The 27,733-nt window shown below is 34.7% G+C and overlaps 1 protein-coding gene across 1 annotated transcript; it reads right to left on the reverse strand.

Moving 5' to 3' along the window:
- Nucleotides 1–864: 864 nt before the first annotated feature.
- Nucleotides 865–27,637, reverse strand: fu (STKc_STK36 domain-containing protein fused). The gene is made up of 11 exons (XM_072532198.1): nucleotides 27,365–27,637; nucleotides 27,096–27,209; nucleotides 26,900–27,045; nucleotides 26,621–26,733; nucleotides 24,914–25,125; nucleotides 24,646–24,833; nucleotides 24,248–24,522; nucleotides 19,728–19,990; nucleotides 3,647–3,947; nucleotides 3,251–3,558; nucleotides 865–1,129 (listed from the first exon to the last, which is right to left on the reverse strand). Exons 1-11 carry the CDS (start codon nucleotides 27,473–27,475, stop codon nucleotides 1,070–1,072), a joined length of 2,091 nt encoding a protein of 696 aa, XP_072388299.1. The 5' UTR covers nucleotides 27,476–27,637; the 3' UTR covers nucleotides 865–1,069.
- Between the last annotated feature and the right edge of the window lie 96 nt (nucleotides 27,638–27,733).

A 27,733-nucleotide genomic window follows, 5' to 3' on the forward strand; every position in this document is an offset into this window, starting at 1 on the left:
TATTATGTGGAACCTACATAATCAGTTAGAGGACTTGGATTTCGCGATGACATCTGTTTTCTAACTAAGCATAAATTTATGCATCCAGCGAAAATTTCAACAATTCGTACGCTTTCTCAATATTTTTTTCATCGTTTCTCCAAAGCGTTTGTCGAATTTCTAAACTCTTTGTCGTTTTATACCGATTTTGACATTAGTTTGTCAATTTTAAATACTTGTCATTTTTTCCAATTTTCTCTTCGTTATTCCAATGCTTTTGATACATATTCGAGGCTTTTTGCAGTTTTCCAATGCTTTTGGTGCATTTTAGAAGTGTCGCTTTTGTAGCGCTTTTGACACTAATTCGTAAACTTTAGGTATTTGTTGTTTTTTGTTTGTTGACATTCTTTTATCTTTTAACATTTTTTAGTGCTTTTCGTTTATTTATGAAGCTTTTCACACTTCTGTCTTTTAACACTTTTGCCGCTTCTCTAATGCATTCGACACACTCTTAAAAATTCAAACGTTTTCTCGACATTTTTTATCGCTTTTCCGAGGCCTGGAGCCAATACAGTGCAAGATACTTTAAACTTAAGTACAAATATGATGACAGAACAGGTTCAGTAAGTTCAGAGTCATCAAGTGTAAAGTTGGGCGCAAATTTAAATTATCTTCAATTGAGTTCAAAAATTATCTGACACGAAGTTATGTTTAATTGTACTGTATCGTTCCGTTCGATTCGTTAACTCCTTGACACCTTGATATTTTGGACCTTAGTTTTTTTTATGGAGATTTACATGAGAAAATGATTAATTATGTACGAAGACATATATTGCTCTTCTACTATTCTAGTTACTATGATCGTAAGGTAAATCAAAGACAAAATACTAGATTATCATTTATTAATATACTGTTCTTTAACACCAACATTTCTCTTCGCTAAAATAATTTCATCAAAGAACTTGAAAGCAGTCCTCTCTTTTTAATCGGCATAATTTGTACATATCACTGTTGATCTGGACCTTAACAGCCTTTTTACACATCACAACGTGTAAAATTATTTGTACAACTCGTCTCGTTGAATTTTGATTCACTTGACATCCTTATAGAAGTCCTTACTTTTGAGCTCGGATACAGCATAATCGGCGGCCTTAAATCAAAAACATAAATTCAATTAATTCAATTTGGGATTACTCGTTATAATATATCTTAATATAAACTCGGAAATCTTGATACCATAGAAATCGTGGTACTACAGAAATGCAACATGTGATGGTGATGTAAAAAATACAAGTAGTATGGCTTTCATGCAGTAGTTTCGACGATGAAAGTATCAGCAATTAATGGAATTTAAGTATCGTAAATATTTCCTGTGGTATGCGGTTATAAGTGTTCAATAAATTATTTCATAAATTGAAACTAATAAAATTCATAAATTAGATAATTAATTAAAATCGATGATTTATTTAATATATGAGTTAGAAACAAATCAGGGTTGAAACGAATAATGTTTTGAGCGACATAAATATTAATTTGAAGAAATCATTTCAATCAAAATGGATGGAAATCACGGGAGTAAAAGAAGTAATGACAATGGCGAAGTAACCCCAAGTGTTCTAAGAAAATGTGTAACAATAGCATCAACAAAAAAAAGTAAAGATGAACATATGGACCTAATATTCGAATTATTAAAAGAAATGAGAATAAAAATGCATCGGATGAGGATTAGATTAGATTAGATTAAGAGAGGTGGCCTTTCGGCCTATTCCACTGCAACTTTTCAGATCTATTGCGGTCCTCTAGTCCTAGATAACATTCTCTAGCCTGACCCTTTTTATAAAGTCTAGTAGCTTCGAGACTGTACCTTACATGTATCTATTTGCCGGTGGATTTTCGTCTCCTAATGCAAAGAACCGCACATTTGCCAGACTGTCACACTGACATAAAATGTGCTCTGCTGTTTCTTATTCGAGGTGACAGAATCTGCACAGGTCATCATCGGATAATCCCATCAGCTTCAAGTGACTATTCAGCTTACACTGCCCTGTTAGAAGACCTACTAGGTCCTAGTGAGCTTTGTGATTTGTGAGCTACCCACTTCCTTGTAGCTGTTCTTGGTACTGACTTTGCAACGCCGCAGAAGCGTTCCGGTCCAATGAATGGCATTGATGAGCCTTGTTTGGCCATTTCATCTGCTTTTTCATTGCCCTTATGACCCTCGTGTCCCGATATCGAGGCTACCGTAACCTTGCTACAGTCTCCTAGTTTATTAAGGGGGAAAAAGGGAATCCCATACTAGCTTAGAATTGACCTCTACAGAATTGAGTGCCTTAAGCGCTGCCTGACTATCTGTGAAGATGGTAACTGAACAGAACGTTCTTTCCTACCTTTCGATTTCTTCCACGCAGTGATGGATTGCAGTTATTTCCGCCTGGAAAACTGTCACATCCTTAGATAGACTTACCGGGAAATGTATCCCTTGATTTGTCCCTACAGTCTTGGAAAAAAACAAGACAACATCGAAGAAGCGTCAAAGGTTTCGAAGAGGCATAAATAAATTCAAAAACCGTCAAAAGCGTTAAAAAAAATTAAGAGCTTTGGGAAACTAATAAATAGAAAATACAGAAATTATGGAAAAACGTAACTCAAGAATTTGGTCTTAAGTTAATAGTAGGTAGATAGTAAACCTCTTCGGTACATTGTAACCTTTTACAAGAGTGTAAAAACAAAAAAGTGAGTTGAAAAAAGCGTTTGAGGAAGAGTCGAAAAAGCCTTAAGTATCAAAAGTGAAAACAACTTTGGAAAAAGATCGGAAAAGCGTGAATTATCGAAAAAGCATAAAATATCGTAAAACAAGCGACAAAAGTTCTTAAACAGAAATTAAAAGCGTTGAAAAAGAGACAAGAGCGTTTAAACAGCCAGAAAAACATTCTAAATGTGAAGAAACAGCATCTAAAACTAATGAGAAAATACCGGGAACCCATCAAAACTGTCTAAAATACTAAATCAATTTAAAAAACGTCGAAAGCGTTAAAAGAATTAAAAAGCGTTGGGAAACCAACCAAAAATTGAAAAAACGACGAGAAAAAAGTGAAAACCATCGAAAAAGTATTGGAAATGCTCTGTACAATGAAGTGTAGTGGGCGTGAGGTAAAAGGTCGAAATTCGCCAGTGTCTTAAGATCTATTTACGTAGCGATATATACACAAAGCCCAGAAAATTATACTTCTGGGTTGCAAAAAAACTACCTTTGATACCTCTGAGAACTTACATTTCTAACCGCTTCCATAGAGTCGTACATCAAAGCTTCCAGAGTGTCCTTAACCTCAAAATTCCAGAACATCTTAATAGTCTTGATATGCTGTGTCTTGCCAAACCACAACAAAAAGTAACAGGTTCTTTCTCTAACGAGAGCATCTGAATGTCGCAGTAAGTCTATAAATTTGATCCGATTGACGTCTTGATTTTCAGATTGGGCCAACAACGTTCTTTCTATGACATCACTATTTTCAGGTAGTCTACTCATCAAACGAGTTAAAATGGCGAGGATATCTGTTACGATACGGATTTTTGTTTTATCTGAAAAAAAAAATTGATTTAGCATTTCTATATATGTACAACTTGGCCAAATTTATATTCTTTTATTAAAAAATTGATTAACACTTACATGTAAACGAAATAAAGAGCTTCATCAACAAGTAAATCGACAAAACAACAACTGCATCACAGAATTGTATCAAAAAATCGTCGTCGAGATGAATGAGATGGTCGACAAGTATAAATATGTACTCCAGCGTTTGAAAATCTTCTTCTGTCAAATCTGCACATCTCTTGTATAGTTCAGCTGATAATGGCAAAGGAGAATTTATGGGAGACGCGGTATCCGAGGATGAATCGGTTCGGCATTCACGTAAAAGGAGCTTAGTGGCGTATACCAAGTTTGGAACAAGTTTTACTTCCAGGTAAACCTAACAAATAAAAATTATGCATTTACAAACCATTGTAACGTTTAATAAACCGTGTGCTTCTTAAACCCATAACTACCTCTAGTTAAAAATGTTTTGAGAATAGTAAAAAAACAGTTTAATTAAAATTTTGCATAATTTTAATTGAAAATTTTGACATTTCAATTTTTATTTCATAAATCGTTCCCAAAATACAAATTACATTAAATTTTGTTAGTTAATAATACTGTTACATACCCTTTACTGCAGCCATCTGTTTTAGATGACCTTTTCACCGTCAAAAATATTCCACGATCCGTTGCTATCGAAACGTCTATGTCCCAGTCATGGTAAGCTTCCAGAACGTCTCGTTATCCTTATATAAGCCCACTTAGGCGAACTTTTATTGCTAGTATCAGATAATTGTTTTGTAAGCGATATCAGTGCGAATTGTAGGCGATCATTATTAATGTAATTAGAATTTATGATATTTGCAATTTAGTGAATGTTTTGGAGTTGAAATGAAGTTTGTTAAGGTTGATCTGCACCCCCCAAAAGACAAACCCCAAATTCAAAAAATTTTAAAAAATTTGAGAAGGTATATGTGATGACTAGAAGTATTTTAAACAAACTTCATTTTTTGATTTTTGAAAAAACTAAAAAAAACTACTTTTTTCCAAGTATAAAGCGGGAAAACCAAACATAGGATTTTGTAAATTTTTTTACAGCATCAAGATATGATTATAAGAAATACTTATGAATTTTTTGAAAATTTTTGAATTTACAGTTTTGTTCCAATAGGAAAAAATAATATGTTTCTGCTTATAATAAAGTTATCGGTAAGAAACCGAAAAATTTTTTAATAGCAACATATATAAAACTGTAAAAGTGGAAAATATTTGCAACAAAAAGTTAAATATTTTTTCCTAAACATATGAAAAATCTCGTTAAACAAGAATTATGTCTTGAACTGCCGCCTTCAAATTGTAATGTAGGGAGATGGCTCCATCTGAAGCAATGGTAGTATTTATCATCGATAGATAGCATTACGTTCGGCTTCGAAACGCTTTAAGCGAAACGTCACACTAACAGGGTTGCCATATCAATTACTTTGTACAACACTTTGGCAGATAACAACAAAATTTAATAGGAATGTTATCGGTTTGAACTTTGAACCGGTCATGCTGAAACTTACAGAGTTACAGAATAGTAGATACTGCAACTTTTATTTTGAAAGTAGGATATCATAAAATTTACACTCTATAAGTAATATATCTATAAAAAACCTACTTAGTTTTAAAAACCTATTTAGGCGTTTTTAGTTAATTATTTTAGTATTTATAAAAATATTGTTTCTTGCATAACCAGTGGCGTACACAGAATTTGTCTGAGGGGGGGGGGTTTGAATTTTTTTTATTTTTTTATGCTACCTCCATTTTGAGTCCCTAAAATTTGGGTTATAGTTTAATTTAAAGTACTAAAGATATCAGTGCCAAAGATTCAGGTATCTATTATCCTGTCTACCAACCAAAACCACCCTCCCTTACTTGTGTGCATTTGACTGTCGCACGTACCGTATTCCAAAAGTGGGGTGAAGACTTTTTGGAACACTCCCTTCTCTTATCTAAATCTTATCTATTGTTCTGAAACTATTTTCTTGTGGCTTTTAAAGTAATTACTATTTTAATGGGTGTAACGATGAGTCCAAGCCATCACCGTTAAACCAGCGTGCGCGCGAACCAACCCATGAAGTAGGAATGTATCGACAGTAGAAAGGGCAAAACTAATTACCAAGCTCCGCTATATAAACCGAGAAACTACGAGAAACATTCGAACTAGTACGTACAAACCTGGCAAAAGCTTTTACAACTCAAAGCCATTACTACAACTTACGACGAAGAGAGTGGAAACCCACAATAAACGACAAAGTCATGAAAAGGGAATACCAACTCTCAAATGCCGCCAAAAATTTTAACGCCAAATTAGCACCGAAATTTTCAGGCCCATATACTATAACAAAAGTGTGTTCTAATGTAATATTCAAATTAAAACACGACGAAAAAACCGTACAATAACAGCTCATATCAAAGACCTAAAACCCGCATTTACTGATTTCCCTACTCCTTAATCAGTCCAAGCACTTACAGTCAACACCAAGTAGTGACAGTATATTTTAATACAGTTTACCAGTAACCTTCAAATATAATGTGATGACACGTTAGAAATATATTACAGTGACATAGAAATGGACGGCACAGTTACGCCGCCACCATACACCGTTCCAGAATTAATATCACCATTGGGGAACACACCAAAACCTAACACCCCGGGCAAAGGCTGCGAGCCCCTGATAAAGGCTATTTCCAAATTTAAAAACCTTTTCGATGAACCAACCATGGGCATCACAAAAATTCAGAAAGTCCAGTCAATTCCAGTGTCAATCCCGCTGCTCTCACTAATTCCGCCGCAGCATAAAGGAAAAAAATACAGACTGAGACTCCCGAACCGGGTGCTGAGGATAAAAACCAATAATTGAAGCCCCACGAAGGAAGACGTTTTTTTTTAAGAGAGAGGAAGACGATTTTTTTTAAGAAGACGATATTTATTTTTTTTTAGGGCGGACATTTTTTATTTCGATGTATTGTAAATTTTTTTTAGGGTAACCAAGTACCTGGCAAGGAATAAAAATAAAAAAATTTTTGTTCCAAAATTTTTTTTCCAGGAAGAGGGGGTGTAACGATGAGTCCAAGCCATCACCGTTAAACCAGCGTGCGCGCGAACCAACCCATGAAGTAGGAATGTATCGACAGTAGAAAGGGCAAAACTAATTACCAAGCTCCGCTATATAAACCGCAACATTTCCTCATAGAGAGAGAATCGACAGGTGTTGACTGAAGGTTCTCTTCTTCCCTACCCCGGCTTGTGGACGTGTTGAGTTCACAAGTTGTTCCGTCCCATACCGCCGTTACCCGAAGAGCGTGTTGAGCTCTTCACTACCCGTACTCTGAAGCGGTCGTGTTGAGACTGTCGAGGAGTGTCCTATTAACCCGAATCACTTAAGGGACGTGTTGAGTTCCTTTCCTTTCTTTGTACCTATCGTCCGCTGTTATTAAATCGATACAACGTTCCCGTAAAATTTCAAATACACACTCGCTTGCCGATAAGACTAATTTCATATGACAAGGTCAAACTTAATTTGAATAAATAGGCCAGGTACTGAGAAGACTAAACCAAATTGTAAATATGTACATAAGATTTTTGTCAATTTAATTTAAGGAAGACAATAAAGTTTTATTTTTATTTTGAACTCTGTCTCTGACTGTCTAAAAGCTACCCGGATAGTGACTCCCACGAGAGGACATCACATGGGAATAAGCCAATTTGTAAATACAATACATTTTGGAGACGGCTATCGCCGTATTCCCGTTCTTCTCCGCCAATCCTGCCGGTTTAATGCATGCTCCTCCTCCAAACCTTTTGATTCCATCTCTCTTCTAATTCCTTCATTCCATCAGCGTCAAGTTTTACCTCTTTTTCTTCTTCCAGGGGGCTTCCATTTGTGAAGTTTTTAGGGCCAACGTTCGTCAGGCATTCTCAATAGGTGTCCAAACCATTTAGAACCTCTTTTTTTCTATTCTGTCAATGACCGCTTCTGTAGCGTTGGTCTTCCTTTCCTGCCTTGATGTTCTAGCACTTCTTCTCAAATAATCCATTTCAACTGCTAACAATCTTCTCTTCAGGTCTGCATTGACAATTGTCCTTACTTCAGAGCCATAACAAAGAACTGATTCAACCATGGTTTGCTCTATTCTTTTTTTGTTCCTTTTGGAAATGTTGTGATCCCACCATAAGGAGTTCAGACATCCTACAATTTTACGTCTCTGAGTAATTCGGTGTTTAATTTCGGTTTGTCCCAAGCCGTTCTTAGCAATGAGTGCAATTAAATATTTAAATTTTTCCACTTGTTTGATTTCCACGTCCTCGTCGATCAACACTTCAAACCTCGCATCTGAATTGATAACTAAATATTCTGTTTTCTTCATGCTGACTACATTTTACATATTCTCTGTATAGACGCTTTATCATAAATTTTAGATCATAAAAATCTTGAGTTAGGACGAGTTGGTCATCCGCAAAGTTCAGGGAGAACAGTACGTCATTTCCTATGGGGATTTCCATTCCCTGGCAGTGGTTTTTCCAATTATGGAGGGCTGCCTCAATATATAAATTAAACAGTGAGTGTGACATTCTGCATCCTTGTTTTAGTCCTTTAGTTACTTTTATTGGCTCTGATAGTCTATTTCCGATTTTTAGGTAAGTAGTGTTCTCCCTGTATACTTCTGTAATTATTCCTAAAAGGTATGGACTAATGTCGAGTTGTTGCCACAATTTAAGTCTTGGAACTGTATCATACGCCTTTTCTAGGTCGATGAAGGCTAGATGTACTTTGGTACCAACTACTATTCTTTTTTCTATTAATTGTTGGAGTATAAACAAGTTATTAGTGCAAGATCAAAGATCAAAGATTCAAACGTCAATAAACTTATTTTAACCTTCAATTGTGGCTTATTTCCATTAAAATAATAATTAGATTTTATCTCTGTCGTTGGCTCGGTTGGTGTTTCACTTCTTCTTTTTTTTTTAATGACTGCTCGGATGTAATAGTGAACACTATTCCATTCCTCCGTACTTCCAGTCATCTTCACGAGCATCTCTCTTACAGTCACAGGGTTCATACCTATTTCTTTCTCTGTTTCTCTCTACTGTACATCCATTACACTTCAGCATTGTGTGAGTAACAATGTCGGAATATTCGCAGTATAGGCATTTATCTATATCTGTCTTTCTGAACCTTGGTGCGCTGGGCAACATCTTCCTTGTTGTTCTCCTCTTCTTGCTATCTTTCCATTGATCTTTTCCTTTCTTCTTTTTTTATAGCTGTTGTCAAATGCTCTCTTCTCTCATAGAGATGTCTCTTTTCTACTGCTAGCACATGCAGAGGAATACAACCCGTGATAGTCCACAATGTCTACCACCTGTCTACTTTTGTTATAAGCCTAATATTAGATATGTATATCTAATATCATATTGTGTATTTATACAATAATTATTGTGTTCTGCATATTTAACGTGGTAATTTAATTATTCAATTAGCGTTGTTGGATTTTTTGTATGGTGTGTGAAAGACAAGTTACATTTTTCTACTATTCTTTATATATTTTTTTAATATTTTTATTAAAAATGGTTTAGAAGCATGGAAATAACATCAATAAAATTGTGATTCATTTGGATTGCCGTCGTACTCTGGTAAGATAGAAAAATCTTTATTAACATCAAAAATGGGTGCCATATTAGAAGTATTTGAACTGGATGCAGTGGCGCACCGAGGGGGAGGTTTTGGGGGTTAAACCCCCCCCAGGACCCTATTCCGACACTGTTACTTACACATTTTAAGGACTCAAAATGGAGGTAACATCATAAAAAAAAATTTGGTGACCAACCAAAACCCCTCCCCAGAGGTAAACTATAGGTAAATTCTAGGTGCGCTACTGACTGGATGCTGGTGTAATAATTATAGAAGGTATTTCAAACGAACTTGTTCATATTCGTATTCATATTCAATGTCTAAATATTGCACAAGAAGAAGTTATAAGAATAACTAGGACAAAATCGAAGTCACTAAGAATCGTCTGTAATAGTTGCTATACATTCGAAGATCAGTTCAATAAATTATCTGATTTAATTTCTAAGTTATCAGATAGATTCGCATCGATTAAGGATTGTCTCGAGGCCTTGGAACAACTTTCTCAAAGTAATTCAATTGAGTAACTCGAGGATTGTAACAAGAAGCAAATATTCGTTATCAGTTTCCACGTTTTTCGTATTAGCAGGTTAACAATAGTAATAAGCCTAGGCCATTAACGGTTAAATTTGCAGATAATAATAGTCCATTATTTATGTTGCACAATAAGATAAGGTGAATAAGAACCAAATTTTCTAGAGTTCAATTTTGAAGGATGACATAACTAAATATCAACTAAACTATTTGAATAAATTGCGAGAGGAACTGGAAAAATATAAAGTACTTAACAAAGAACTAACAATAAAGTATATTAATAAAGTTTACCAGATAATTTAATTGTTAACTATCAACAAAAATCTAATATATGATTGCATGTATAAATTTAATGGTAATACGATATTCACAGATAGCGCCGCTAAGTACCTCTTTGTCGATAAAAATCTTTAGATAATAAATGGCGCTAAGTACCTCTTTGTCGATAAAAATGTTTAGATAATAAATATGTATCATTTTTCAATAATATGTGTGAATGAAACTTTATATTCTTGCAAATGCGTAACTTTAATATATTCCGATTGACACAGCGGAGCAGTAAAATATTATACATAAAGATGTTGTTAAAGATATATTTGCTTACTTAGTCTACTAGGTATTTGATAAAATTACTGTCTACACAACTTGGCAACTCAGCCAGTGGATATAATGATAGAAAACTGTAATTTATATTAGGGTTTGAAAATATTACAGAGTCATCATGTAGAAATCTACAATTAAGTTAAAAAAATTACCAGAGCTCATGCAGCAGTAGAGCCATCTCTAGCATCAGAAACAAATTAATTGTGGGTGAAGATCAACCTTAAACCAAGTGTGTTTCACTTAATCCCTGAATCCACAGAAAAACGTAACAATACAAAAAAAAATTCTTCTAATAATTTGATAAGCACCTCAAAAATGTTCATATCATTTTTAAGTCATATACTTTAAAATGAATAATATATATCTCAATCATCAAGATGAGTGAATCATTGGAAGATTTTTTTTGGATTATCGAATAAAAAATGAAATAATTTATTTAATTAAAATTTGGAGAACGATTTCTGAACTGGAAATCGAAACGTCAATATAAACTTACTTCCAACTGAAATTTTGATCAATTCCCATTATATGTATATGGTAAATTTTTATACCTCTATATATCCTCAGCACCCGAACCGGGTGCTGAGGATAAAAACCAATAATTGAAGCCCCACGAAGGAAGACGTTTTTTTTTAAGAGAGAGGAAGACGATTTTTTTAAGAAGACGATATTTATTTTTTTTTAGGGCGGACATTTTTTATTTCGATGTATTGTAATTTTTTTTTAGGGTAACCAAGTACCTGGCAAGGAATAAAAATAAAAAAATTTTTGTTCCAAAATTTTTTTTTCCAGGAAGAGGGGGTGTAACGATGAGTCCAAGCCATCACCGTTAAACCAGCGTGCGCGCGAACCAACCCATGAAGTAGGAATGTATCGACAGTAGAAAGGGCAAAACTAATTATCAAGCTCCGCTATATAAACCGCAACATTTGCTCATAGAGAGAGAATCGACAGGTGTTGACTGAAGGTTCTCTTCTTCCCTACCCCGGCTTGTGGACGTGTTGAGTTCACAAGTTGTTCCGTCCCATACCGCCGTTACCCGAAGAGCGTGTTGAGCTCTTCACTACCCGTACTCTGAAGCAGTCGTGTTGAGACTGTCGAGGAGTGTCCTATTAACCCGAATCACTTAAGGGACGTGTTGAGTTCCTTTCCTTTCTTTGTACCTATCGTCTGCTGTTATTAAATCGATACAACGTTCCCGTAAAATTTCAAATACACACTCGCTTGCCGATAAGACTAATTTCATATGACAAGGTCAAACTTAATTTGAATAAATAGGCCAGGTACTGAGAAGACTAAACCAAATTGTAAATATGTACATAAGATTTTTGTCAATTTAATTTAAGGAAGACAATAAAGTTTTATTTTTATTTTGAACTCTGTCTCTGACTGTCTAAAAGCTACCCGGATAGTGACTCCCACGAGAGGACATCACAAATGGCGCCCGAGCAGAAAAATACGTTTTAAACAATAATACCGACCGAATTCCGAATTTTATTTTCATGAGACAGTACTACATTTCAAATTTTAATCAAATACAGGGTGATTTACAGTTCAAAAATGACAGACGCTCCGGAAACGTCGAAGGTTAGTTGGGCGTACCTATTAAAGAAAGACGAACTTATAGCCGAATTAACAAACAGAGAACAGCCGACGGAAGGGAATTTCAGCGAGCTAAGAGCGAGATTAGTTGCGATCATCAAGGCACCAACTCAAAAAGGCCAAAACCCAGAGGAAATAGAAGAAAACCAGATGGAAGACAGACAAAGAAAGATGGAAATAGTACGTAAATGGGGGTTACACTTTGACGGTTCAAGAGACCCAATAGAATTCATAGAACGGTTGAAAGAACTCCAGACAGCTTACGGCCTACAAGACACCCACGTTTTACAAGCTCTACCAGAAACATTAAACGGGAAAGCATTACTATGGTACAGAAACAATAATAAATATTGGAACGAATTAAAAGACTTCGAACAAGATTTCCGCAATTTCTTCGTTTCCTCCGTTCTCACGCAATCTCTGGAAGCTCAAATCCGGAACCGACTCCAACGAAACAACGAAGGTGTAAAAGACTACATCATTGATATACAAACAATGATCAGAAGACATGGTGAATTCAATCACCAAGAAGAACTAAACAGGATATACACCAATATGAACCCGAAATACAAGTTGTATATAAAGAGGCAAGACGTATCGTCAACACAGGACATCATCAGACTAGCGGAAGAATATGATATGGTCCAAAAAGAAATATATAACAGAAACAATACAAGGTGTGACTGGACACAGGCAAATAGTCGTAATAACAAAATACAGAATTTCGACAGACAGACTTGTTGTTGGAGATGCGGCCACAGAAGCCACAATAGAAGAAACTGCAGAGCTATCGCTGTACTCTTCTGCAGCCATTGCGGAACCCGAGGAAGAACTTCCAATAACTGCCAATGTAGAAGCCGACCGGAAAACTCCAACAGGACTGGACAAGAAGGAGGCAACCCAGTCAGCATTTAGAGTCCTCCCTAACAACCTCCAGCTACGCACACTATACAGATCAACGACCCCACACAACGATAACGTTCAGCAACGGTAAAAAGTTAAGAGCACTAATAGACACAGGAGCCAAAAATTCGTTTATAGGACAAAAAGGTAAAAAAATATTGGAACAATGTGGAACAAAAAGCGACAGAAAAGCTTTAAAGATCACGCTGGCAGATGGAAAAACCAGCAACATAGAAATCTGTTTTACAGCAAAATGTTCCAAGGACAACGTTTGGAGAAAAGCCAAGCTACATTTTTTACCAAACCTAGCTTCAGAAGTAGTACTGGGAATGCATGAAATAACAAGATGGGGCCTTGATTTATCAAACATCTTAAATAGAAATCGCGTAAGAAGGAGAGAACAATACCCAACCAGGACAGAACATGGATCCAGATCGTACAATGCAGACAATAACCGAATACCGACCAATTCCAGGGTCAACGAAACACCAACCGCAAGATATCCGCTCCAACAGAGAAGCAAAATATATAACAAAACGACCTACCGACTACCGACCGATACCGCGGTCGAAGACCAGACCGAAAATATACCGACTACCGACCGATACCGCGGTCGACAACCAGACCGAAGATATACCGAACTACCGACCGATACCGCGGCCGACGACCAGACCGAAGATATTCCGTCATACATACCGGAATTCACGAACAGTCCGAAACGAGAGCAGCTCGACATCAGTACTACATTAAACAATACCGAAAAAAAACAATTACAGGAATTGTTACTAACAGAATTGGAGAAATTTAAACAAATTAAAGGAACAACACATCTAACCGAACATACAATAAAACTCAAACATAATACACCGATCAAACAAAGATACAGGCCCCGAAACCCGGCAATGCAGAAGATCATAAACGATGAGATAGATAAGATGCTAGAAGAGAACGTGATAGAAAAATCTAATAGCCCGTACAGTTCCCCCATCGTCCTAGTAAAAAAGAAGGATAACAACGGATACAGATTTTGCATCGATTTTAGGAAAATCAACGACATCTCAGAAAAAGATGCCTACCCATTACCGTACATCAATCATATCCTAGAAAAGTTAAAATCTGCAAAATATTTTACCACGTTAGATCTAAAAAATGGATATTGGCAAGTACCACTTTCCGAAGCAAGTAAACCCTTGACCGCTTTCATATCACCAGGAAAAGGACTATTCCAGTTCAAACTACTTCCATTCGAATTACACGCCGCCTCCGCTACTTTTCAACGATTACTAGATACAATAATCGGCCCAGAAATGGAACCACATGCATTCGCCTATTTAGACGACATAATAGTACTGGGGAAAACGTTCAAGGAACATATGGAAAACTTAAAAGAAGTACTTCACAGACTACAGCAGGCCAAACTACGAATTAATATAGACAAATGTAAATTCTGCAAAGAAGAGATAAATTATTTAGGCCATGTAGTAAACAAAACGGGAATAAAAGTGGACGACAACAAGACAAAAGCTATAGTCTAATATCCCGCGCCAAAAACCGTTAAACAACTACGCCGCATTTTGGGCATCATCTCATGGTATAGGAGATTTATAAAAGATTTTTCACGAACTACAGCCCCTTTAACAAAGCTACTAAAGAAAAAACAACATTGGACTTGGGACAGAGACCAAGAGGAAGCATTTAACAAAATAAAATTACTACTGACACAAGCTCCAATACTGATCTGCCCGGACTTCCAGAAAAGATTTTTTTTACAATCGGACGCTTCGAACCACGGTTTAGGAGTAGCTTTAGTACAAACAAACGACGAAGGACAGGAACAAGTCATCGCTTACGCAAGTCGAACCCTAACAAATGCCGAAAAAAATTACAGCGTGACAGAAAAAGAACTACTAGCGATCATCTTCGGTGTAGAAAAGATGAAACCCTACATCGAAGGATACCCATTTTCAATTATCACAGATCATCAAAGTCTTATCATACTTACAAACAATGGATAACCCTACAGGTAGAATAGCTAGATGGGCAATGCTGCTGCAACAATTTGACTTCGATGTCATTTACAGAAAGGGCTCCCAGAACGTCCTGGCCGACGCGCTCTCTAGAGAACCAGTAGATCTGGTTTGCATAATAAACGTAGAAGATGTAGAACCCGACGAATGGTACAATAAAGCTTTAAATAAAATCCAGACAAATCCGCAACTATTTCCAGACTACTCTATCAAAGATGGACTTCTCTATCAACACTTCTGGGACAAATACGATTTAAAAGAGACAGAGGTATCCAACCCCTGGAAACTATGCATCCCAAACCACAAGAGACAACAACTCCTGGCAGAAAACCACGAGCAACCGACCGCAGGACATCTAGGAATAGCCAAAACAATAACCCGCCTAGCTAGAAAATACTACTGGCCAGGGATGTTTAAAGACGCCGCAAAGTTCGTCAGGAACTGCAAGAACTGTCAGCAATTTAAGCCGCAACAAAGCTTAACCCCAGGCCGCATGCAATCTACACAAATTCCGCCACATCCATGGCACACCGTTTCAACCGACATCATAGGACCCCTTCCAACATCCAGCAAAGGAAACAAATATATAATGACATTCCAGGACACCTTTTCAAAATGGGTCGAAGCCATACCGATCAGAACAGCAACGGCAAAAGCAGTCTGTCAGAACTTAAAAGATAAAATCATTATGAGATTCGGATCACCCAAAGAGCTAATATCAGACAACGCAAGAACATACGATAACAGGGAAGTACGAAAGTTGCTAGACGAATTCCAGATTTCTGAAAGAAACATTCCGCCATATTCACCCCAGAATAATCCAGTAGAAAGAACAAACAGAGTAATCAAAACAATGATAGCTCAGTTCTGCGATAATAACCATAAGAAATGGGACACGAGCCTTCCAGAACTACTATTCGCATATAATACAGCTAAACACGATTCAACGGGTTTCTCCCCAGCCTTCCTGAACTTTGGACACGAACTAGAAATTCCAAGTAAAGTCGTAAAAACCCCAAACGACACACAACATACCGATCAAAACATAAAATGGCATAAACTACGAGAAACATTCGAACTAGTACGTACAAACCTGGCAAAAGCTTTTACAACTCAAAGCCATTACTACACCTTACGACGAAGAGAGTGGAAACCCACAATAAACGACAAAGTCATGAAAAGGGAATACCAACTCTCAAATGCCGCCAAAAATTTTAACGCCAAATTAGCACCGAAATTTTCAGGCCCATATACTATAACAAAAGTGTGTTCTAATGTAATATTCAAATTAAAACACGACGATAAAAACCGTACAATAACAGCTCATATCAAAGACCTAAAACCCGCATTTACCGATTTCCCTACTCCTTAATCAGTCCAAGCACTTACAGTCAACACCAAGTAGTGACAGTATATTTTAATACAGTTTACCAGTAACCTTCAAATATAATGTGATGACACGTTAGAAATATATTACAGTGACATAGAAATGGACGGCACAGTTACGCCGCCACCATACACCGTTCCAGAATTAATATCACCATTGGGGAACACACCAAAACCTAACACCCCGGGCAAAGGCTGCGAGCCCCTGATAAAGGCTATTTCCAAATTTAAAAACCTTTTCGATGAACCAACCATGGGCATCACAAAAATTCAGAAAGTCCAGTCAATTCCAGTGTCAATCCCGCTGCTCTCACTAATTCCGCCGCAGCATAAAGGAAAAAAATACAGACTGAGACTCCCGAACCGGGTGCTGAGGATAAAAACCAATAATTGAAGCCCCACGAAGGAAGACGTTTTTTTTTAAGAGAGAGGAAGACGATTTTTTTTTTAAGAAGACGATATTTATTTTTTTTTTTTAGGGCGGACATTTTTTATTTCGATGTATTGTAAATTTTTTTTAGGGTAACCAAGTACCTGGCAAGGAATAAAAATAAAAAAATTTTTGTTCCAAAATTTTTTTTTCCAGGAAGAGGGGGTGTAACGATGAGTCCAAGCCATCACCGTTAAACCAGCGTGCGCGCGAACCAACCCATGAAGTAGAAATGTATCGACAGTAGAAAGGGCAAAACTAATTACCAAGCTCCGCTATATAAACCGCAACATTTCCTCATAGAGAGAGAATCGACAGGTGTTGACTGAAGGTTCTCTTCTTCCCTACCCCGGCTTGTGGACGTGTTGAGTTCACAAGTTGTTCCGTCCCATACCGCCGTTACCCGAAGAGCGTGTTGAGCTCTTCACTACCCGTACTCTGAAGCAGTCGTGTTGAGACTGTCGAGGAGTGTCCTATTAACCCGAATCACTTAAGGGACGTGTTGAGTTCCTTTCCTTTCTTTGTACCTATCGTCCGCTGTTATTAAATCGATACAACGTTCCCGTAAAATTTCAAATACACACTCGCTTGCCGATAAGACTAATTTCATATGACAATGAACACCAACCGGGTCGTTGGCCCGGTTGGTGTTTCTCTTCTTCTTTTTTTTTTAATGACTGCTCGGATGTAATAGTGAACACTATTCCATTCCTCCGTACTTCCAGTCATCTTCACGAGCATCTCTCTTACAGTCACAGGGTTCATACCTATTTCTTTCTCTGTTTCTCTCTACTGTACATCCATTACACTCCAGCATTGTGTGAGTAACAATGTCGGAATATTCGCAGTATAGGCATTTATCTATATCTGTCTTTCTGAACCTTGGTGCGCTGGGCAACATCTTCCTTGTTGTTCTCCTCTTCTTGCTATCTTTCCATTGATCTTTTCCTTTCTTCTTTTTTTTATAGCTGTTGTCAAATGCTCTCTTCTCTCATAGAGATGTCTCTTTTCTACTGCTAGCACATGCAGAGGAATACAACCCGTGATAGTCCACAATGTCTACCACCTGTCTACTTTTGTTATAAGCCTAATATTAGATATGTATATCTAATATCATATTGTGTATTTATACAATAATTATTGTGTTCTGCATATTTAACGTGGTAATTTAATTATTCAATTAGCGTTGTTGGATTTTTTGTATGGTGTGTGAAAGACAAGTTACATTTTTCTACTATTCTTTATATATTTTTTTAATATTTTTATTAAAAATTGTTTAGAAGCATGGAAATAACATCAATAAAATTGTGATTCATTTGGATTGCCGTCGTACTCTGGTAAGATAGAAAAATCTTTATTAACATCAAAAATGGGTGCCATATTAGAAGTATTTGAACTGGATGCAGTGCATCCCCCCCAGGACCCTATTCCGACACTGTTACTTACACATTTTAAGGACTCAAAATGGAGGTAACATCATAAAAAAAAATTTGGTGACCAACCAAAACCCCTCCCCAGAGGTAAACTATAGGTAAATTCTAGGTGCGCTACTGACTGGATGCTGGTGTAATAATTATAGAAGGTATTTCAAACGAACTTGTTCATATTCGTATTCATATTCAATGTCTAAATATTGCACAAGAAGAAGTTATAAGAATAACTAGGACAAAATCGAAGTCACTAAGAATCGTCTGTAATAGTTGCTATACATTCGAAGATCAGTTCAATAAATTATCTGATTTAATTTCTAAGTTATCAGATAGATTCGCATCGATTAAGGATTGTCTCGAGGCCTTGGAACAACTTTCTCAAAGTAATTCAATTGAGTAACTCGAGGATTGTAACAAGAAGCAAATATTCGTTATCAGTTTCCACGTTTTTCGTATTAGCAGGTTAACAATAGTAATAAGCCTAGGCCATTAACGGTTAAATTTGCAGATAATAATAGTCCATTATTTATGTTGCACAATAAGATAAGGTGAATAAGAACCAAATTTTCTAGAGTTCAATTTTGAAGGATGACATAACTAAATATCAACTAAACTATTTGAATAAATTGCGAGAGGAACTGGAAAAATATCAAGTACTTAACAAAGAACTAACAATAAAGTATATTAATAAAGTTTACCAGATAATTTAATTGTTAACTATCAACAAAAATCTAATATATGATTGCATGTATAAATTTAATGGTAATACGATATTCACAGATAGCGCCGCTAAGTACCTCTTTGTCGATAAAAATCTTTAGATAATAAATGGCGCTAAGTACCTCTTTGTCGATAAAAATGTTTAGATAATAAATATGTATCATTTTTCAATGATATGTGTGAATGAAACTTTATATTCTTGCAAATGCGTAACTTTAATATATTCCGATTGACACAGCGGAGCAGTAAAATATTATACATAAAGATGTTGTTAAAGATATATTTGCTTACTTAGTCTACTAGGTATTTGATAAAATTACTGTCTACACAACTTGGCAACTCAGCCAGTGGATATAATGATAGAAAACTGTAATTTATATTAGGGTTTGAAAATATTACAGAGTCATCATGTAGAAATCTACAGTTAAGTTAAAAAAATTACCAGAGCTCATGCAGCAGTAGAGCCATCTCTAGGATCAGAAACAAATTAATTGTGGGTGAAGATCAACCTTAAACCAAGTGTGTTTCACTTAATCCCTGAATCCACAGAAAAACGTAACAATACAAAAAAAAATTCTTCTAATAATTTGATGAGCACCTCAAAAATGTTCATATCATTTTTAAGTCATCTACTTTAAAATGAATAATATATATCTCAATCATCAAGATGAGTGAATCATTGGAAGATTTTTTTTTGGATTATCGAATAAAAAATGAAATAATTTATTTAATTAAAATTTGGAGAACGATTTCTGAACTGGAAATCGAAACGTCAATATAAACTTACTTCCAACTGAAATTTTGATCAATTCCCATTATATGTATATGGTAAATTTTTATACATAAAAAATAAAATTTCAATCTTACCTTTCTAATCTGCAATAAACAATCTGTAGAAACTCCCTTTACAACGAAAGGTATAGACAACAGTCTCGCCACGAAGCTCAACACTTTTGGACTGGCATTCGGATTTCGTAATGGCGACACTAGAACGTTAGTCTGCGTAGACTGGGTCAGCGATATCATTTCACCGTTCATCACTTCCTGTATCGCTCGCGTTAAAAAAACTATCCATTCTTCGGTTTCTATCGGTTGGTTGTCTTCAATGAAATTGAATGTTTTCAATGGACCTAAAATGACACAAAGGTGCTAACTTTTTTGACATTTATATAGGTCCTTCCATTTAGTATTTCTTTATGTACCTATTATGAGCATCCCAATTGTTTTTTTTTTATTCAAATATTTAAAAACAGTGACGACCAATTTTTTAGTCTCTTTTCTATTTTAGTATTTTTGGGTATCTTTTTAGTACTTTTTATATTTCGCGTGTTCTCTACCTCCCTAAACGATCTCGCCCATTATCTACAAAGACTGAGCAACGTTGTCTTCGAGACTTAAAAGGTATTAGTGTATTAACCTCTAATACACGTTTTGTCCCCTTCCCTTCAAGCCCCAAAGCCTCCATGACTAGAAATTTCAACCATCTATTAGTCAAAATAATCAGTGAGTCCTGCCAAGCCATTGTGGTACATATTTTTCCTCCATTACTCGAAAAATTTAATTGGGCCTCTGCATCTCGAATACAGCAATGTTTTATTTTACAACCTTATTGGTCTGGTTATGGCGCAGGCCCCATTGATAAGCCCTTCAGACACTTAAAATTTTACAACCTTTACAATCGATTATTTGAAAGTTATTGCTCTATAGTTCGAAGAAAAACAAGTTACCAACTTTGATAATTGATCGATAATGTAAGTACACCATTGTTTCTTAGAAAACAATGTAGTTGTATACAATAAATAGGATTACCACTTAAGAATTTATTACCTACGTTAACAGGTGCTTACGCGCTTGCTTGATATCAAGCAGCAGTTTAATTTTATTATTTTTGATTTCATTTGAACTTTAGCAAAGCAAGTCATTTGTTGTCGATTGAAAAATTGTCAGAAGTAGTTTGGTTCTAGCGCAATACACATCAATTTGTACAACAGCTTACCTCGAAACTGTGAAGAGCTGTCAAAAGAAGAAAGATGATGCTGACCAATTTAGTCTACCCATGGGTACTCTGACAACAATAAATAATAAATCAGACATTATGAAAAAAATTCAAAACGGTAAGATTTGTCCTGCAAAAGACAATAAATTGAAGAATTTTACGGGCTTGGAGGACTGCTTACTTAAATGGTTTAGGTAATTTCGGAGCCGAAATATCAGTGTTAGTAAAACATCGTTACAAGAAAAAGCCGAAATATACTCTAAATCATTCGAGTGGATAATTTCAGAGCCAGTAATCGATGACTAGAAAAGTCCAAAAGAAAACTTTATTAAACTTAAATTACTTTTAAAAAGCTTGTATAAAAAGTGTAAGTCTCAAAATTGAAACCTGTGACAAACGGAAAAAAGAATTGCAAGAAGAAAAATCTTGTTATTCCTTGATGTACAGCCCATAATGATACTGCACACATAAAAGCAGTTAAAATCCAATATTTGCCCGCCAATACCACATTAAAATTACAGCCTATGGATCAAGCTATCATTACAAACTTCAAGTCATTATATCGCGAAGAAGTTTTCAGAAACATAATGTTGTAAAACTGTTGAATAACAGAAGTTGTCAAAGATTGAAAGTTGTCAGAAACATGTTGGATAATATGGAAGAAAAAAGAATTCTACTCTATATGTATTTCAAGCCATGAGAATGGCGATAAAAAAAAATGTTAAGTAGGTACACTGTGTTTTCTATCGCCGTCAACAGAAGAAGTTGAAACCGAAGATATTTCTATTTCCCCTCCTGCAGAATGAAATACAGTGGAATCTGAATCAGTAATATTTTTTGAGGACTTGTTTGTTAGCATTTGTTATGTACGATGATGGAGTTATAACTGCTGGGACTTTATCTGGTAACGAAATTGTCTATTTGGTAGCTCAAAAATCCGATAATATTGATTTAGATGACATAGAAGACTTGAATAATTTTACATGTGCTCCATGAGATTCCGTCAAATCGGCAAGAACAGCATTGAATACTTTATGGAATTTTCAAAGAGAGAATAACCGAATTATCTAAAGCAAAAAAAATACTGACTTTTTTTAATGCCAAATATTTTTATTTTAAAGATGTTTTGAAATAATGTTGATTTATAAAAAATAAAAAAGATGGTACAGTAGCCAGTACAGTAGACGATACAGTAGACCAGCGCGAAGCTTCATACTATATTTTCTGTATTTTTAAAATTAGAGAATATTGAATAGTGATTTTATTATTTATATTTTAAACATATTAAAATAATTCAGGGAAGTAGGGTTGTGTTATAGGGGTAGTAAGTACCTTTTATGAGAACTGCCACATCGCCACATCATAGACGGGACATGGTTTTTGATAACTGATTCTCTTAAGACGCCCAACTCTCACTTATGGCTACACGTGTCACACCCCGGATAACTGCATTGGTCTGCAGACTAAACTAAGTGAGGGTAGCCAGTTATAGTCCATCAGTATAAACGGTCCCCTTTACATCTACCAACAGCTTCCTTGAATAGATACAAGAGTGGTCTAAAGTAGGGGCACTATGCTGCCTTTAGTACATAGAGAAATTAACTCTAAAGGTGGAAGAATCAATAAGGTCAACGGCATCAGTATGCAGAATGCAAGAAAAAACTACTGTATTAAAGATCCTTTATGGATATCTTAAGAAAATCACTCATCATGGCAAATAAAATCAACAATGACCCTACGTACCGGCGATTCTTAAATAAAGCGGTGGTGCGAAGGATCTCCGAACTTGCTCTAATAAAAAACCGGTAAAAATTGGAACATGGACTATTTAAAGCCTACCAAGAGCAGGAAAGGTCAATCATATAATTCAAAAAATGAGCAGGAATACTAATGAAATATTAAGATTAAGCGAAGTAAGATGGTCCGGTACTGGAAGACAGCAATAAGGTGTCACATTTATCATACACAAAAACATTAATAAACCTAGAAAACTTTAATTGTTGTACTTTAGAGTTGGTCTGTGTCGTTTTAACTGACAAGAACCACGTGTTCAAGTCGAGCAAAGAAACATGTTACACTTTAACATTAAAAATTAAAATCTTCAACCATTGTCATCTACTTGGGGTCGCATTATAATTTAAATTTAAATATGTAAAACCATATATTGATGTCTCCGCTGCAATTTTAGTGTTAGCTTCAAGTACCAAAAGAAGGCACTGAGAATGATCTGAGTTAGATCGAAAACGTTGTGCATCTGCATCTATGAATTTTGGACGACACTTTTAACAAGTTTTGGATTAAATGTTTTTATACCAAGATACAAATTGTGAAGTTTTTTACTTCTGTATAAGTTTAGAAAACTTTACCTCTTACTCAGAAAGAATAGAGCTGCTACAACTTAAATGTAAAAACACTATACTCAATCTAATACAAGTACATGCACTCAAAGAAGACAAAAGTGAGAATGAGGTAGAAGAATTTTATACAGGAATACCGGACATCACACAAAGCCTCAACAAACACCACATCAACATGATACTAGGCGACTTTAATGCAAAAATCGGCAAAGAAAAAGTAGCTGATTTCACTGGAGGAAACGAATTAGATACACGCAAAGACATTATTTAAACTACCTCCCAGGTGAATATATACATGGAAATCACCTCAGGACAATAATCAAGATATTGTAAAGAATAAAATTGATTTTGCTTTGAATAATCATAGATTTAAATCAGTCGTTAGTGGTTGTTATCGATCTCAAACAAAAATGAAAAACAATACGCCGAAACAAACCAAAGAAGTGCAATACATATTGATATACTTCGAAATGAAGCTAATTAAGAGAAACTAGCAACTAAACTTAATGAAGACCTGGAAAAAACAATCGAAATAGAACACAAAGAAATAGAAAATATATGGCAAACCATAAAAAATACCATAGTTGGAGTACAAAGAGAAAATTAAGGCTGACTAATGCAATTGAATGAATGGTGAAATATAATCAGAATGATTGTTTTTAAGTCATAATATTTTATAGTGTAGAGAGAAGAGGGATGAAATAATCATAGTTATGTTTTTGTCTAAACTGCTACAATGAAGTAATGAATCTACTAATATTGCTAGAAATATTTTTGGATTATAAATTAGCAATAGAAGATACATATTAGGTACAAGTTAATAAAGAACATTAACAACAGTACCTATAAATGAATTGAAGAAAGATATCTAACAATAAAAAAGAATTATATGGATACTAGTCCCAGACATACAACCAGACATACAACCCCACTATCTCTCACACTACCAGAGTGGAAGAGTATATAATATAAACTGCCCACACATTTGCTATGGTAAAAAAGTGGATTATTAGTGTAAAAACATATAAACTTACTTTTCTCTTGACTTTTCTGGCTTTCTCCATCAGCATTTTTCGACTTGCTGGTATTTAGATTTATATTTTGAAAACTGTTTTCCAATGAACTTCCTTTCGCATTAACATTACTTGTTGTGCGACTTTTAGTTGAGTCTTCTAATACGTTATTGTTCTGTGAGTCCTGGTTCGAAGACTTTTTTAAAGCGTCTGCTGAACTCTCTTGAGAATTTTTGCTGGTTTTTGATGTAACTGGTTTACTAGCTGAAGTTTGTTCGTAAGTTTTTGATGGAATTCTATAAAAAACAATGCGTTATATAAAAAGAAACAAGTTAATACCAGTGAACACTTTTTATAGAAACTTGAGTTATATAGCAAAGTAGAACTTGGAGAATTATTTGATAATTATAAGAACATACCTGGTTGCTTTATTTTTCATACTTTCCCTGCGTTGCTGTTCTTTGGCATGCAAAACACTTGGAGAAAGAGGCACTGTTAGAGATTCAGGTGATGTATTTTCAGTGATGTTAATGTGATTCTTTACAAAAGGATGATCCAAAATTTCGTCCCACTTCAGTCTTTTTGAAGGATTTTTTTGCAGCAATCCCTATGTGAAATATAAGTACATTTAAATTAATATAAGAAATAGTATAAAAATAAAAAATTTAGTAACGGAAATATTTTTACTTTTAGGAAAGAGATACAGCTGTCTGACAAAAATGTTGGCCATTGAATTTGTTCATGCCTAATAAGCCTTATCAGGTGTAGAATTGATGGGGTGCAAAATGGTGGAGAGCCCATCAGAAGTTCATAAATAATGCATCCCAATGACCACAGATCTGCTGTATAATCATATGGTTGTTCATCTATCAGTTCGGGGGCCATATATAACGGTGTACCTAAAAAATATTTTGTAATGTATAGCACAAAGGCAAAATAAAAAGAATAAAAATAAAACCATGATATTGCAATATCTGTATCACATAAAATTAAAAAATTAAAGAATTTGTTAGTTCAAAATAAAGAAATACAAATTGTTTTTCATTTGTGGTGGAAAATGAACTTTTATCCTATGGTATAAGAATACCATATATCCAGTTTAATATTTCATGTTAAAATATTAAAAATACTCTAACTGATTCAGTATCCATGTATAAAGATTTTCTTGACTTAGAAGGCATTTCCAAGCTTATTAAAAATAAAACGAGAGACATGAAAAACGAAAAGGTAAAGTGGTTAAAAGTTAAATGTTATCGATACCAAAAAGCTAACCCAGAAATCCTTGGGTATAGGTATGATCATACCTCAGAATACAAAGAGATTAAAAGTTTTTGGGAGAAGTCGAAAAATACCTAATTTGAAAGAAATAATGCTAAAGATGCATATATGAAGATGCGAAGTTATGAAGTTCCAAAAAAAAACAAGATTTATCGAAGTTGTGCAAATCGGGTGTGATTCCAGATGAATTTCACTCATATTATTATAATTTACCATCCTCCGACGATGTTCAAGACAATATTCCTGAACCAGCAATTAAACATCCTGAAGTTGACATTTAAGTTAAAGATACTTTAAGATAAGTTTCAAATTACGCCAATCAGTTCAGGCAAAATAGGTTAAGTACAGATTTTTTTGCATTTTTTTAAATTTTTTAAAATTTCCTGTTTTTTTTTCTGATTTTTGGAGTTAATTATCTTCGCAGCACCACAATCTATGTTATTTTATCGGTTATTAAATGTTTCCTTTCATGTATTTGTTTTACTGTAGGCTTAAACTTTTAAACTTGATTTTCACAAAAATAACAAAATTTTACTTATCTGGTTTTGGCAGTAAACCAACGAAATTATAAATTTAATTTTTTTTAATGTTCACAAGACATTCACAGGGAGTTACAGTAGATTACAGTAGATTAAAAAGATTTTATAGATGATTGAATAGAAACAGTTAAGTATCTCATTCATTCCTAGAACTGGAGATCATCATAGTAACATCTGATCTGTGTGTTGTAGAGGTTGAAAATTTATGGTATATTTTTTTTTTGTTGAAAAATTTTATTTTGTTTTTATATAACAGTTATGTTATTCTTATGTTGATACATAATATTGATGGATTTTACATTTGATATTTTTGTGTTTTCATTATTTCTTTTGGTCCTTATATTTTCAAATACAAAAATAAAGATACTGAGCCACAAAAGTACAGCCTGAGACAAATCGAATAGGTAAGATCATTGATTTAAAATATTATAATTTAAAATTCCTATTTTTGTTTACCATAACAATACTTATATAATAGTAGGTATATTTTGTGGCCTGTTCAAAATGAATAAAATTTGTACTTATTTTTGAAAACTATATCCAAAGCAGATTATTTATAAACAAATTCCTGAATTACCTTTAATAGATGTCAATACATGTGTACCAGTGCTCATATTTCTTGCAAATCCAAAATCACATAATTTAGCAGTGTTGTTCATATCAAGAAGAATGTTTTGAGGTTTTAGATCCCTAAAAAATAAAAAATATTGGAGCAATACAGAAAATTAGTGTGTTTTAAATATGTATCTCTACTTTTTTCTTTTCACAATATATGTAGTAATCTTTCATTTTATATAATTTATATAACCTTATACTTTTGCCTTTTGTTAACAAAAACATAACGCTATTTACCTACCTATGAAGAACTCTATTAGAATGAAGATAGTACAAAGCAGAAACCAAATCCCATACAATTTTCTGCACCTTATCTTCAGGTAGGTAACCCACTTTTCCTAAGATGGCTGTGAGTTCTTTATGAGCAAACTCTGTAATGACTACAATCTAAAAAAAGCATATATATAGTTTTTTTTTTAAAACTGGATATCAAATACCTCATTTTCTGTTTCAAAGGAGTCTAGCATTTGAATAATATTAGGATGGTGCAAATCCCTTTGGATCTCACATTCTCTTCTGAAGCCCTTTAATTCTCTAGCAGATCTTCCTCGCTAAAAGTAGAGAAATATGTTACCAATACAAACAAGACTTTAGAAACAAATATTTCAAATATAAATACAATATAAGGAAATCCCTAAAAGGAAAATGTTGATGATTACCTTCATATTCCAATGCATACAAATGTATAGAATGGTACAATACTTACTTTACTTATTACTTTTAAAGCAACAAAAGATCCAGAAGACAATTCTTTTGCTTTATAAACTCTACCAAAGGAGCCTTCCCCAAGTGTTCCAATAACTTCGTACTTGTCCATTTTTATCCTCGAATTCAAACAGTAACTTTCCTTAATTACCGTAATTTAAAGGATTAGCAAATATAATGCAATACAAATCACATTGCAACTGGATCAAAAAGTTTTTGTTTATTTTGATTCTCTTTGTTATTCTCTAAATGACACTAAAGTAAAATATTAATGTCATAAATCGGTTCAAGTTATCGTGGCTACACAGCTCGGTGTAGTAATACATAAAATACCAGAATAAGAATCTATTATTTGATAATATGATGGTTT

Source organism: Diabrotica undecimpunctata, chromosome 5, assembly GCF_040954645.1.
Source record: "Diabrotica undecimpunctata isolate CICGRU chromosome 5, icDiaUnde3, whole genome shotgun sequence".
NCBI lineage: Eukaryota > Metazoa > Arthropoda > Insecta > Coleoptera > Chrysomelidae > Diabrotica > Diabrotica undecimpunctata.